This window comes from Nicotiana tomentosiformis, chromosome 1 (genome assembly GCF_000390325.3).
Source record: "Nicotiana tomentosiformis chromosome 1, ASM39032v3, whole genome shotgun sequence".
NCBI lineage: Eukaryota > Viridiplantae > Streptophyta > Magnoliopsida > Solanales > Solanaceae > Nicotiana > Nicotiana tomentosiformis.
Window position 1 is genome coordinate 1,562,903 of NC_090812.1, and position 11,996 is coordinate 1,574,898.

The 11,996-nt window shown below is 33.0% G+C and overlaps 1 protein-coding gene and 1 long non-coding RNA gene across 2 annotated transcripts; both read left to right on the forward strand.

Annotated features, from left to right (window-relative positions):
* The first annotated feature begins 4,452 nt into the window (after window positions 1-4,452).
* Window positions 4,453-11,780, forward strand: LOC104105712 (uncharacterized). Its single transcript, XM_009614097.4, has 4 exons — window positions 4,453-4,631; window positions 5,627-5,736; window positions 6,928-7,046; window positions 11,288-11,780. The coding sequence occupies exons 2-4, from the start codon at window positions 5,667-5,669 to the stop codon at window positions 11,396-11,398; spliced, it is 300 nt and encodes a 99-aa protein (XP_009612392.1). The 5' UTR covers window positions 4,453-4,631; window positions 5,627-5,666; the 3' UTR covers window positions 11,399-11,780.
* On the forward strand, window positions 7,053-10,792 carry LOC138892221 (uncharacterized). The gene is made up of 2 exons (XR_011408198.1): window positions 7,053-7,929; window positions 7,968-10,792. It is a non-coding gene; the product is annotated as an uncharacterized lncRNA (long non-coding RNA).
* Window positions 11,781-11,996: the final 216 nt, after the last annotated feature.

The window sequence follows — 11,996 nt, forward strand, 5'->3', positions numbered from 1 at the left end:
AATACACTCCCAAAATTCGGTGTCACTGACTACATGAGCATCTAAATGATAACATAGTCTGACTAATACCAACACTGTCTGAAAATGTAGAACAATACAAATAATCGAAAGGAAAAAGAGTCAAGGTCTGCGGATGTCAAGCAGCTACATCGATAGTCTCCAACATATAATCTCCCAAAAACTAGCATCTGTCGTGTCCGAAAGTACCTGGATCTGCACACGAAGTGCAGAGTGTAGTATGAGTACAACCGACCCCATGTACTCAATAAGTAACAAGACTAACCTTTGGTCTGAAAGTAGAGACGAGCTCCACATGTACAGTCCAATATAGAAATAACAGTACATAAACGTAGGCATGCTTTCAAGTTCAATAGTTAACTCAGTACAAATAAAATAGATCAATTCTGAATGATAAGAGGAATGTGACATCTCTATATCTACATGCCAATGTACATGTTGTATGTGATGCACCTCCGTGGAAAACCTCGTGCATTCACAAATCTCAAAATACTCAATCACTCAGTACTGTATATGGATAACCCAGTCCAGGGAAGATCCATCTCGTATATATACACATCAACTTACAATCAGTCAATCAGTACTGTATAAGGCCAATCCAGCCTAGGGGAAGATCCTTCCTAAGACTTAAATTTCCTATTTTCGCCATTTCAAGCCTAATTTAACTACGGACTTCAAAAAAAAAAAAATTCGGACGCACTCCTAAGTCCTAATATCTCAATTCATTCCGAAACCTCACCGGACCCGAACCAATTATCCCGACAAGTCACATAATAACTATAAAGCACAAAATGAGCAGTAAATGAGGGAACTGGGCTGTAATACTCAAAACGACCGACCGAATCATTACAATTAACTTTTGATTGGTGCAATCCTTCCTCGAATTGAGGAGGGGCTTATACCCGATCTTCATCCATGCATGCAGCTACCTTCACAAATTTCATGGTAGCCAACCCAACTACCACGTTCATCCAAATTGAAAAGAGATTGGTATATCTAAAATAATCGGCAACTTTGTCTTTTTGGTCCTTCGTTATACAGAAATTCGATAATATGCAATTCCTACCAGGTGCAAAAACAATCTAAGGAACTTCTCAAATGCACTCTAACAATTGTAGTCATAGTCATAATGGTGTTTGTATTTCTTCACATACCTCATCACTTCACAAGAATAATATGAATCTTTTTATTCGACTTCTTATCATTCTTATCCTCTAAACAATACTTCATCTTAAGAGTTCTATATTTCTTAACTACATATTTTCATATTCTAAAGTATTTATTAAAATAAGAATCGCGAGAAAAATATACTTGTTATTTAACAACATTTTGACACCCGCACCTTCAATTTTTCTTCCATAAAAGAGATTAAATATGGCCAAATCAATTGACACTCCACGAGTGGAAGGATATTTTAGTTTATGATTGTCATCTGCTAGTTTAACCATATCCCTAAACTATTTGAGATAAAGTTAGGAACCTAAAGTCAAATTTTAATAAGCGGCCTTAACCTTTTTTTAGTCGAATATATATTATATACACAAACACACAAATGTGCAAAAAGTTAGTTTGACCTTTTTTTTTTCCGCATTTCTTGTTTGTAGTAGAACTCTACATAAAGTCTTCAACTTCACATAATAATATTATTACTTATATATTAATAAGTATTAATTTAAATTGATAAGATGTTAGTCATGTATTTGTACTATATTATCTTGGATATTATTGCAAAAAAGTTTATTTACGTATACAAAGATTGTAGTAGTTTAATTCAAGATCTTAAAAAAATTCTACAATTAAAAAGTTGGCAGTCTTTATCAATTTATTTATTTTATAAATATTTTATATATTTTTAATACAAACTTTAATATTGTCTAAGAGAACAGATTTATAAAATTTATTATTAAAAAATTCTGGGTCTCGAAATATATATCAGCCTCCTATTGAGTTGCTCTCGCTTACTTTCTTAGAATTATTCTACCTCGGTGTTTCATATTGCACTATACTAGTCTTAGAGTGTGCGATTTACGCGTGTATCCCATGTAAGTAGTATAAAACTTTAAAAAATTAATTTAAATATAATTAAACTTTGTATGTCTTACATGCAATTATTAAGTGTCATTCAATAGTATTTTTAGAATTTGATATTGAGTTAAAGAGTTTATGAATTTTGGGATAAGTTATATCTAATATAGTATTTAGTAGGATTTATATTTATTTGTATTTGGTTCATAAGTTTTTTAGAAGGAGTGTTTACTATACTATTTTATAACCAGAATCAAACATAAATTTTCACAAAAAGTTTTCTCTATATTTCTCCTTTTTATCTCTATTAAGAGAATTAAGTTATATAAAATTAATTAGTTTTAATTCTATAATCACTTATAAATTTATAATTAAGAATAAAAAAGATCGAAGGAGTGCCGACCTATATTACATAAGATATTTAATATTAGAACTTATATGATTTAAAGAAGGTTTTAATGTACAAAATTTAGTTGATTTAAAACTTGTAGTCATTAAGTATATTTTTTTTAAAATTACATAATAAATATCATTGAAATATGTTTCAGTTATAAAATAAAATTTAATATCAAACATATAAGTTCTTGAATATAATAAATGTTAATAGCAAGGTTAAATTAAAAAAAAAAAAAAAAAACAGAGAAACACAATATAAGGGCCAAGGAATTTAAAGTAAAATCAAGTAAAAATAAGAGAGATATTAAAAACCAGATGAGAAAGTATTCATTAAATATTAGGAGTAAAAGATAATACATTTATAATGAGTAAACAGAGAAAACATACTTTTATTTATAATATACTCAATTTCAATTACTATTATTTATTACGTACTCATTTCCATACAAAACTCTTTACATAAATATTTGATCAACTTATTCTTTATCATGGATTCAGGATAACGATAGTCCGAAAAATAAAAGAAGAAAAAATTATATACGACTTATAATAAACGAGATCAATGTCAAATTCAATTTGATTCTTTCAACCCTTTATTTATCGTTCAGATTCCACACTTACCGTTCAGATTCCACACCATAAAGAAAGTATAGGTTATCGGAGGTTTCATATGTTAGATTTTATATTACTATATTTATCTTATACTAGATAAGCTTCGCCGGTGTTTTACGGGCCCAACAATTTTAGTTTTGATATAATTCGTTTGTATGTTGGATATTGGTGCATTCCCTAATTCCTAATAGTAATACATTTTGCTATTGTCTTTGTTTTAAAGAGCTTGTTTTATTTCTTCCAATTTCGAGCAAAGGTTTATACTGAATACACTTAATAGGAAATTAAATTTCAGTAGCTTTGTCCTAGAGCAGTAAGAATAATCATGGAAGCAACTTTCTTTCCTCGGTTGTTCCTCCCTAATTTATTTTTAGGTTTTGCTGTTTTTTTGGGGGGTTTACTTTTTTTTCTCTCCATTCTTTTTAACATCTCCCTTTTCTTTTCCTAGGACCCTCCCAATTAACAACTTAACATAAATATAATTATAATGGGAAATACTTTTTTCACTTTACACTTATATATTTTGAAAAAAATGAAAGTTATAAATTACCAGTTTGCTTCGTTTAACTGAAACTTTTCTAACTAAATATATATTAAGATAGATTTTGGAACCCATATAGAGCTTATTGAACAAACAAATGTATGAAGAAAGTTTCTTTTGCTCTTTTATTTAATTGGAGTTTCAATATATTATTCGAAAAATTCTTTAAATCCAAATTAAAATGTACATTGATTGAACTTTCCTTTCTAGACTAATCAAATCTTGCTTATGCCTTTCTTCACCAAAAATATTCGATATTCAAGAAACTTCAAAAGTATAATAAGCAACAATTTTTTTTGCATTAATAAATAAATAAGTAATGAACTTAATTAAATATAAACATAACCTCGATAATCTAAAAATAAGATTCTAATATCGAAATGCTTGTAAGCTTTCTTTCAAAATAAGATCGTACAAAATATATTGAAAATTTTAACAAACATAATTTATTATTATAAACATAAATTAATGAGTTGAGTTTAACGAAAGGAAGGAGGATTTATATCGTCGACCCCAACTTATTTGTGACTGAGGTATAATATTTGTTATTGTTATTGTTGCGGTAAACTTTTCTTGTCCTTTAAAATGCATATTATGAAATGACATTTTTCTCCCTTTTCTTACTTTAGCTGGAATCTTTTTAGTCCAATTTGTATTATGCTAAAAAATTTGAGTTAAAAAACTCTTTAATTGGTGATTATTAACTAACTTTTTTGCTAAACTAAGTAAGACATTAATTAGTTATGTTCATTTTTATGATGATACTAAATTTAAGTTAACTCGTAAATAAGTATACTAATTAATTAAAATTTTGAACCTCTAGTATAACAAAGTAACATTTGAATAATAAAATTAGCTTTGTTAACATATGAAATCGCTTGGGAAGCAGGTTAGGTTCGTCATTTCTTACCACGGGTGGTGCCGTCTGCGTCTGTTCAGTGTTCATCCACTTTCTTTCTCCTCTTTTGATCTCAAGTTTACCGATTTTGCTGCTACTTCCGACATCACCGTTTAATCGGAGCTCTTTATACTTATTTTGGTAATTATTTGGGTCCTTCTTTGGTTTGATTTTGTTTCCCTTATTGTCCTCTGAATGAATACGTCTTTTATGATTTCTGTAATTTGTAGTTTTTATTGGAGTAATTTTTCTATTCAGTGTATACCGGGGGGTAGTTACATAGAAAAGGAAAAACTAATCTGTCTTGATTCATTCTCTTTTTTCTGGTTGGAAAAAGGAACATAGGAGGTGTGAGAAAAAGGGAGCTTTGGGATGTTCAATTCAATTACTTCTAGGGTAAAACAATAAGTAGATTTTAGTCACAGCCGTGAAATCACCTAATATGATTTTCTTAAAAACTGCACCATTCAGACCAAATTCGAGGTGTCTATCAAGTCAGTACTGAATTTTTTTATCAGTATTCAATCAGTTTATTTGGCATTATTTAAGTTCTTTATCGATTTCGCAGCGATATTCTGCTATTTCCGAGACCATCTATTAATCGAAGTTCTCCGCACCTTCCCGTTCTGTTAAAGTAGAATTAGTCCAAAAGTAACTAGAACTGGGTCTGACAGATGGAGAAAACCTTTTATTTTGGATTACAAATTCTTGTCCAAGCTGGATTATACTTCTTCTTAAGGGCCTATATGAATGTTCTCAAAAGCAAATTTATTATTCTCTTTGCCCTTTTCCCGTACCTAGCTAGGAAATAATGGTGAATTAGTCAGAACTTCCATTCGAGCTACTTGTTACAATAGTGAAGCGTGTTACAGTTTCATTTATATACATATAAATTGATAGATATAGGTTATATTATATTTTCTTATTTTATGAATGCTTTTTGCCAACGGCTAATCACTTTGTGTTAATGTTTCTGATAATAAAGCTCTTACCACAGTTGAATAATTCCCCCTTCTAAAATGGTTTATGGAGGGTGAAAACTGAAAATAAAAATACATAGTGAGGCAAATACGACTTTTTAAATAGATTAGGGGCTTCCGAGTTTACCATATTTTTCTTTTCTTCTCTTAACACAGCCATCAACGTTTCTACCGGCGAATTCAGCAAACCTTTCAGATGAGTTCAGAAAAGCAACCACGACGAGTATCATGCGCCCCTTACTTTGATGCCCTCTGGTTCTGCTACTGTATGTTGCCTTTCCCCTTAGATTTATTCATTTGTTCCCCGCATTTTAAAAAGAAAATAATTTATAAGCTCTAATCTTTATTTGTGTGGCTTGAGTTGTATCTTTGTTTGCATCAATCTTTTGCTTGATTTATATATTTTCACAGTATTTAATTGCTTCTATTCTTAATCAAATCATTCCTTTCTTATCTCATAACTAAAATAGGCTTAGGGTGCTGGGGTTTCTGTTAAAGGTATCAAAATCCTCTTAATCATGACTTAATAATAGTAACCAAATGGGGGAAGTTTGGAGAACCTAATTGTTAGGGATCACAATAGTTTTGTCCCTTTGGTATTAATTTTTATGTCGGGATTCAATTAGTCGATAACATTGTTTCGAGATGCCAATATCCACTAATAGGATCTCACCATTTGGTTATTTTAGATGACGAAAGGAGAAAAGTTGGATAGATGACCAAACAATTACAGAATTTCATTCAATTATCTTTTCCGTTGAAAGGATTACTGTTTGTAACACGTGAATGCCTTAAATAAGTATTTAGTGAATGATCAAACAAATGGTAGACCGAGGAGGCTGGTGAATTGTTTATATAAATTAGTTAGTAGCACGATACTAGCAAAATAGAGACTGCTCTTGGGGTTGTCAAAGAGAGCTTTGCAAGCTCAGGTTCTTCAAGGATCTAGACTGCTGTTTAGCTAAGCGGGGCTTCAAAACACAAGTCATGTGCTCATCCTTGCCTTTAGTAGCATTAGCCAATCCGCTGCAACTGAGGTGAACTATTGAACAACAGTATCATAGACTACTGGTAACTCGCTTTATCTGAAGTGATGTGAGTCTTGCTCTGTGATTTCTGAACACTTATGATATTGTTTGCTACTATTTTCAGTTTTCTCCACCTGGCCACCCTTTTCTTTTTGTTCTTTTTCCATCCTTATTAAGGAAGGAAATGCCTGGAAGCTTCTAAACTCTAGATTCCGAGTAGAAGGTTCACCACCATACCTTCTGTTATGTTGCTGTTGTTAACATATTTTTTTTGGTTGTACTATCTAGATGAATTTATCAATAGCCCAAAAGGAACGAAACCAAAGTTGATATCACTGGGATTGATACGAGATCTGTTTGTCTTTTGTTCTTACGCGCAATTTCTTCATTGAGAATTTCTTAGTCTGATGTAGAATTATTTTGTGGCAGCTCCAGTCCATCAGGTGCAGCAGTACTATAGAGTTGGTGTCCTTGATAATTGTAGTCAGAAGTGGAGTGCTCTTTTTGATTGTCTTACTTTAAAAACCAAAAGGTCCTCTGAAGTGGAGGTACAGTGCTCTCTTGCATCATAGTCTGGATTGTTTCACGATGTTCCTTTTTTCTTCTGACTTATTCAAATATGCTAATAGAGTAAATTTTACTTGTTGATAATAAACCTTGTGTTGCTTGTAAGATTACTTAAAGTCATAGATTTGGAGTTATTTTGGACATCATTGTTCACTTACTCGTAAGCTATGGTTGGTGGCTATGGAACAGTTTTTTTCTTGATGTACCATGATTGTCTCCAGCCGAACTAAAATCCAAATTCTGGGTGGCCTCTCCCCAGTTTGTCCGTTTTTATTTTTCAATTAACTTGTTTCAACTTTAATCTGCTGCTTGTGCATTGAATACTTTATTTCCCTTTTCCGCCACCGTCTTGTTAAGCTATTCTTTTAGACCAGTATGGAGGCTTGACTCAGAGCATGATGTATCCGAATTGATATATAGCTAGCATAGAGATCATCAGATAAGGTTTACAAACTGAAATATAACCTGAATAGTTATTAATGTTATCTTTGAGAACGGTGGTACCAATCTCAGATGTCTAGAAGTCTAGATTCATACAGGATATGCTACAAGGTTGCAAGGCTCCTCCTCCTGATTATGCTGATTTTTATTCAATATTTTATTCGTCATAGGTTTTCTACAATGTAGCACAACACTCGCCTGAACTATGTTTTCTATTGTGGCATCAATCAAAGTGATCTAATAAGCAATATCTGCTTGTTGCTTGACATTCTGAATTTCTGATAGAACTCAAAACCAAAAACCAAAATAAACTTATGGAAAGAAACGAATATGTGGAGAAGGCACATTGATGTTTTTCTTGAGTTATGCCTGTTACCCTTTTTGAAAGGGCATGTGGCGTGTATAGTTGGTGAGTTTTGAATCGTCCAGTAATACTTACTGTATGATAGCAAGCATATGAGAACCAGTAATACTTACTGTATGATAGCAATCATATGAGAAGCTGTTTCTTCACTAACCACCATAGATGTCCGTTTCTCCTTGCTAAAGAGGGATAAAATAGGAGAAGAGATGATAGCATGATTTGATCTTAGGAAGTACAGGTTTTACTCTGATCCTTGACCAATTAGATAACCCCTGGCGTTGACAGCTATCAATTATGGGACTATATTTTTTTATTTCAAGCTGTTGCTTCTGGAGTTACCTGTCATTTCTAGAATGGCATTTTGAGCCTTTTTCTTGATAAGTAAATATCATTTTATTCATGTAACAACACTAAGTTGGTGTCAGGTATGTACATTGTATAAACATCGAGATCGAGAGGGAGGCGGGAAGAGGGGAGGGAGGACTGGCGGGCTGGTGGGATGTTTCTCCTGAATTACATTTTCAAAAAGAATGAAAGGGTTCGGAGACAAGGGTCAAACCTTTTAATTTTAGGTCTCAATTCAAACATCGATTTCTATAGTTTTTAAAATAAAATTTAGATAATTAGAAACTAGTTAAAAAGTACTCTAAATTGCAACTTTTATATCTTAAAGGTATTTGAGGGATGTATCAAAAAGTTGTAGTAAAAAAAAGGCTGTTTAATTCCCCAAATAGTAGTAGTATTATATAAAGTGGAAAATAGGGAGTACTGTTCTTTATATCACAGCAACAAGTGTGTGCTAGCTATATACAGTGAGGAAGCTCAATTTCTTATTGAGGTTGGGAATTGATAAAGTCAAATAAAGATTCTTTTATGAGCATTGTTCATTGTACAGCAAAACAACCAAAAGATACAAGCATATGTATTTGAAACTGCTTTATGTTCAAAGGACTGCTTGGTTCTCTCCTTCCAAACAACCCAAAAAATTACTTGCACAAATACTGTCCTGTATGCTTCAACTTTCCTTGTTTCATTTGCTCCCTGACACTCTGTTCCTACCTGTCTAGATACTGTTGGCTGTCTTTGGCATTGTCAATTTCAAAGGTTTAGAAGTAGGTTTCACAATTGTGTAGCAATCTAGCAACACAGAATAGATGGTCTGTGTCTTCCATCTTCTTTCCACACATATAACATCTGTTGCCTAGAAGATTACCTCCCCTTTGCGGATTTGACTGAAGCTAACTTGGTCCAAGATCAGTAATTCCTCCCTGTCTCTTCTCCTCTCTTCCGTTTTGACTTGGGAAAATTCATAGAAGCTGTAAATTGATGAGCATTCTAACATGTGGAGAATTCATATGGGGTAAGCTGGTGAAAACTTTCTTCTTCATGAGTTGTCACTACAAATGTACATGGTGATGCTGCAGACATTTAACCTACAAGATTCAATTCTCTAAACTTTTCATTCAAACTTTGTGCATTGGACCCGTAAAAAACATTTTCATACTTGTTTGTTTCTCTCTCTGTCTCCTTTTTTTTGTTGAGAAATAGTGTAGATTGAAAAATAAAATCAGCATAAAAAATTCGTAATATATTTTGAACCTGTATAAAAAACAGGAGGCATTAAATAGAGATGAGAAAAAGGTAAGTATAGGATGAGGAATATAACTTCCTTTGTTTAGATGCATTGGCTATTGAATCTTAGGCTTCTCCAAATTTATCAACTCTTTGATTAGAAAAATTGTATGTCTGAAGAGGAGGTATACTAAGGAGAAACTTCTCAAATGGGGAAGGTCTAGGATACAAGGTTTTCTAATGTGCATCTTTCCTTTTTGACTTTATTGTTGTTTTAGGGAAATAAAATCATGCCGGAGGGTAAAGTTGAAAACAATTCTAATATGCTTATATTTGCATTTAATTGTTAGAATTCTGGAGATTGGCAGTAAAGGAGATTTTTGTAATGACATTAAACTAGAGGGTAAGTCTTAGGCTTCTCCAAATTTATCAACTCTTTGATTAGAAAACTTGTATGTCTGAAGAGGAGGTATATTAAGGAGAAACTTCTCAAATGGGGAAGGTCTAGGATACAAGGTTTTCTAATGTGCATCTTTCCTTTTTGACTTTATTGTTGTTTTAGGGAAATAAAATCATGTCGGAGGGTAATGTTGAAAACAATTCTAATATGCTTATATTTGCATTTAATTGTTTGAATTCTGGAGATTGGCAGTAAAGGAGATTTTTGTAATGACATTAAACTAGAGGGTAAGTCTTAGATATTTCACAAACTATGGGAAGGTTAATTTAGTTTTGCCAAACCAGAGGTGATGCCTCACTTATTCACCCTTTTTCTTATAGTTCTTTCTTTCTCATCTGAAGTTTGCTTCACAACTCTGGTTTTACATTCTTTGCTTCAGCATGCCTTGTTGCTGCTATACTAAACTGCCCTTTTTGGTATACTCATGTTCAACTTTTTATGTGCTTGCCTTGGGATTAAACAAAAGTACTTACTATGGTATCATGTTATCCTAGAACTTTCCACTCTCTTGAGAATCTTGAGTGCAATTTACAGTACAGAAAATCTGCTTCTATTTGCAAGTTGAATCACAGTTGGTTGACTGGCTTAGAAGCTCAATTATGTTAGCAAATGACTGAATGAGATACAATAATAAATTACCTTTGGTGGACTCGTCACCTCCACTTTTTTCCCCAGATGCTGAAGTTTTAGCTCATCTTTTCCCTAAACCTTATTCCATCTCTCAGTTCGGTTGAGAACATTTCAGTCGGTGTTTACATGATATCAGGAAATTTGACTTGCATGACATTTGGCTCAGTTATAAAGAATTAAAAAATTTCTGATTAGTCTTTGAGAACCATACTGGAAGTCAGTTACTCAAGTGCCATGCTTGTATTTCGGCAAAAACCAAATCGATCTAGGCCTTCAAAGTCGTCAAAGAAATATAGGTCTTTGATATGTTAAATACTACAAAAAAAGCATCTAACTACAGCTCCTAGGTAGTAGGCTTGTCCTTTGATTTTGATATCCATGCTAAACATTTATCCTGCATAGTGCAGGACACTTAGTGTGCTTCAAATCTAAGTAGTAAAAATTTACGCTCATTGTGTCGCAAATCTGTGTGATAACAGTCAATCCCATCCACAGTTGTGAATCTGATTGATAAATGAATCGGTATTTCATTCGCCAACCACATTCTTGACCGAGGCAGTTATGCTATGTCATTTGCTTCTAAATGGGGTCGCTGAGCTACAAAAGTTATCTTTTTGGTTGGATGCTTTTCTGAAGATGTGATTAGTTGATGCAGAGGCTTTTCTAAATTAGTTGCTTTTCCTACATAACTGCTGCTTCCTGTACTATTTTGTTGGTTTTGTTTGTCATACTCACCATTAGATCTTGTGAAGCAGGAAATTTTGGAAACACGTGAGAAAGCAAAGCCTCACCTGTGGTCATTTCGAACCCCAGAAGAAGCCGCGTCTCATTGGAGAGAACTCTTTGACCATCTAGATGAAGAGTAAAATCCCAAAGGCATACCTTCTCCAGCGATCCCTTATTAGTTGGTAAGATCTTTTCATCAGACATTTGCCCAATTGATACGAGAAAGATCATTTTCTACTCATTAGAAATAATTCTCTTCCCATTGATTCATGCTTCAAACATGTTATAGAGTGCATGTTATTATCAAATTAAAGAGTGGGTTTCTGAAGAGGCACCAGTTTAGGAATGTTTAGCATAGGAATTTTATGTTGTAAAATTTTCTTTTTTAGTTTTGTTTTTGAGAGAGATAGAAGCAGCATGAACGAAATTTCAACTGTCTTAACCGTTGGAGCAAGCTGACCTGATCCGGATGAAATTGAGCTTAGCACAATAATATAAAGAGATGGGACAAAGCATTATTCATCTTTCTTTCTTTGACGTTGTTTTAGTGCCTGTACATGGTGCTTCTGCTAAGAAGAGAGGACTCTCACTGTTTGCTGAGTGACAGAAACAAGAAAATGTCGATTCCAATGTCTCCTAGGAGGCATCATGACTCGGAACCAAATATAGGGAAGGTCCTTAGAAATAATAGTCCTTATTACAGCAAGGAAGGTTTTGCTATGTCGACCTTGTTTAGAT

Excerpts from the sequence above, each read along its gene's own strand:
- LOC104105712 (XM_009614097.4), top strand. The coding sequence starts at position 5,667 with ATGAGTTCAGAAAAGCAACCACGACGAGTATCATGCGCCCCTTACTTT. Across the intron at positions 5,737-6,927 it reads TGCCCTCTGGTTCTGCTACT|CTCCAGTCCATCAGGTGCAG; the intron begins GTATGTTGCCTT and ends ATTTTGTGGCAG. Across the intron at positions 7,047-11,287 it reads AAAGGTCCTCTGAAGTGGAG|GAAATTTTGGAAACACGTGA; the intron begins GTACAGTGCTCT and ends CTTGTGAAGCAG.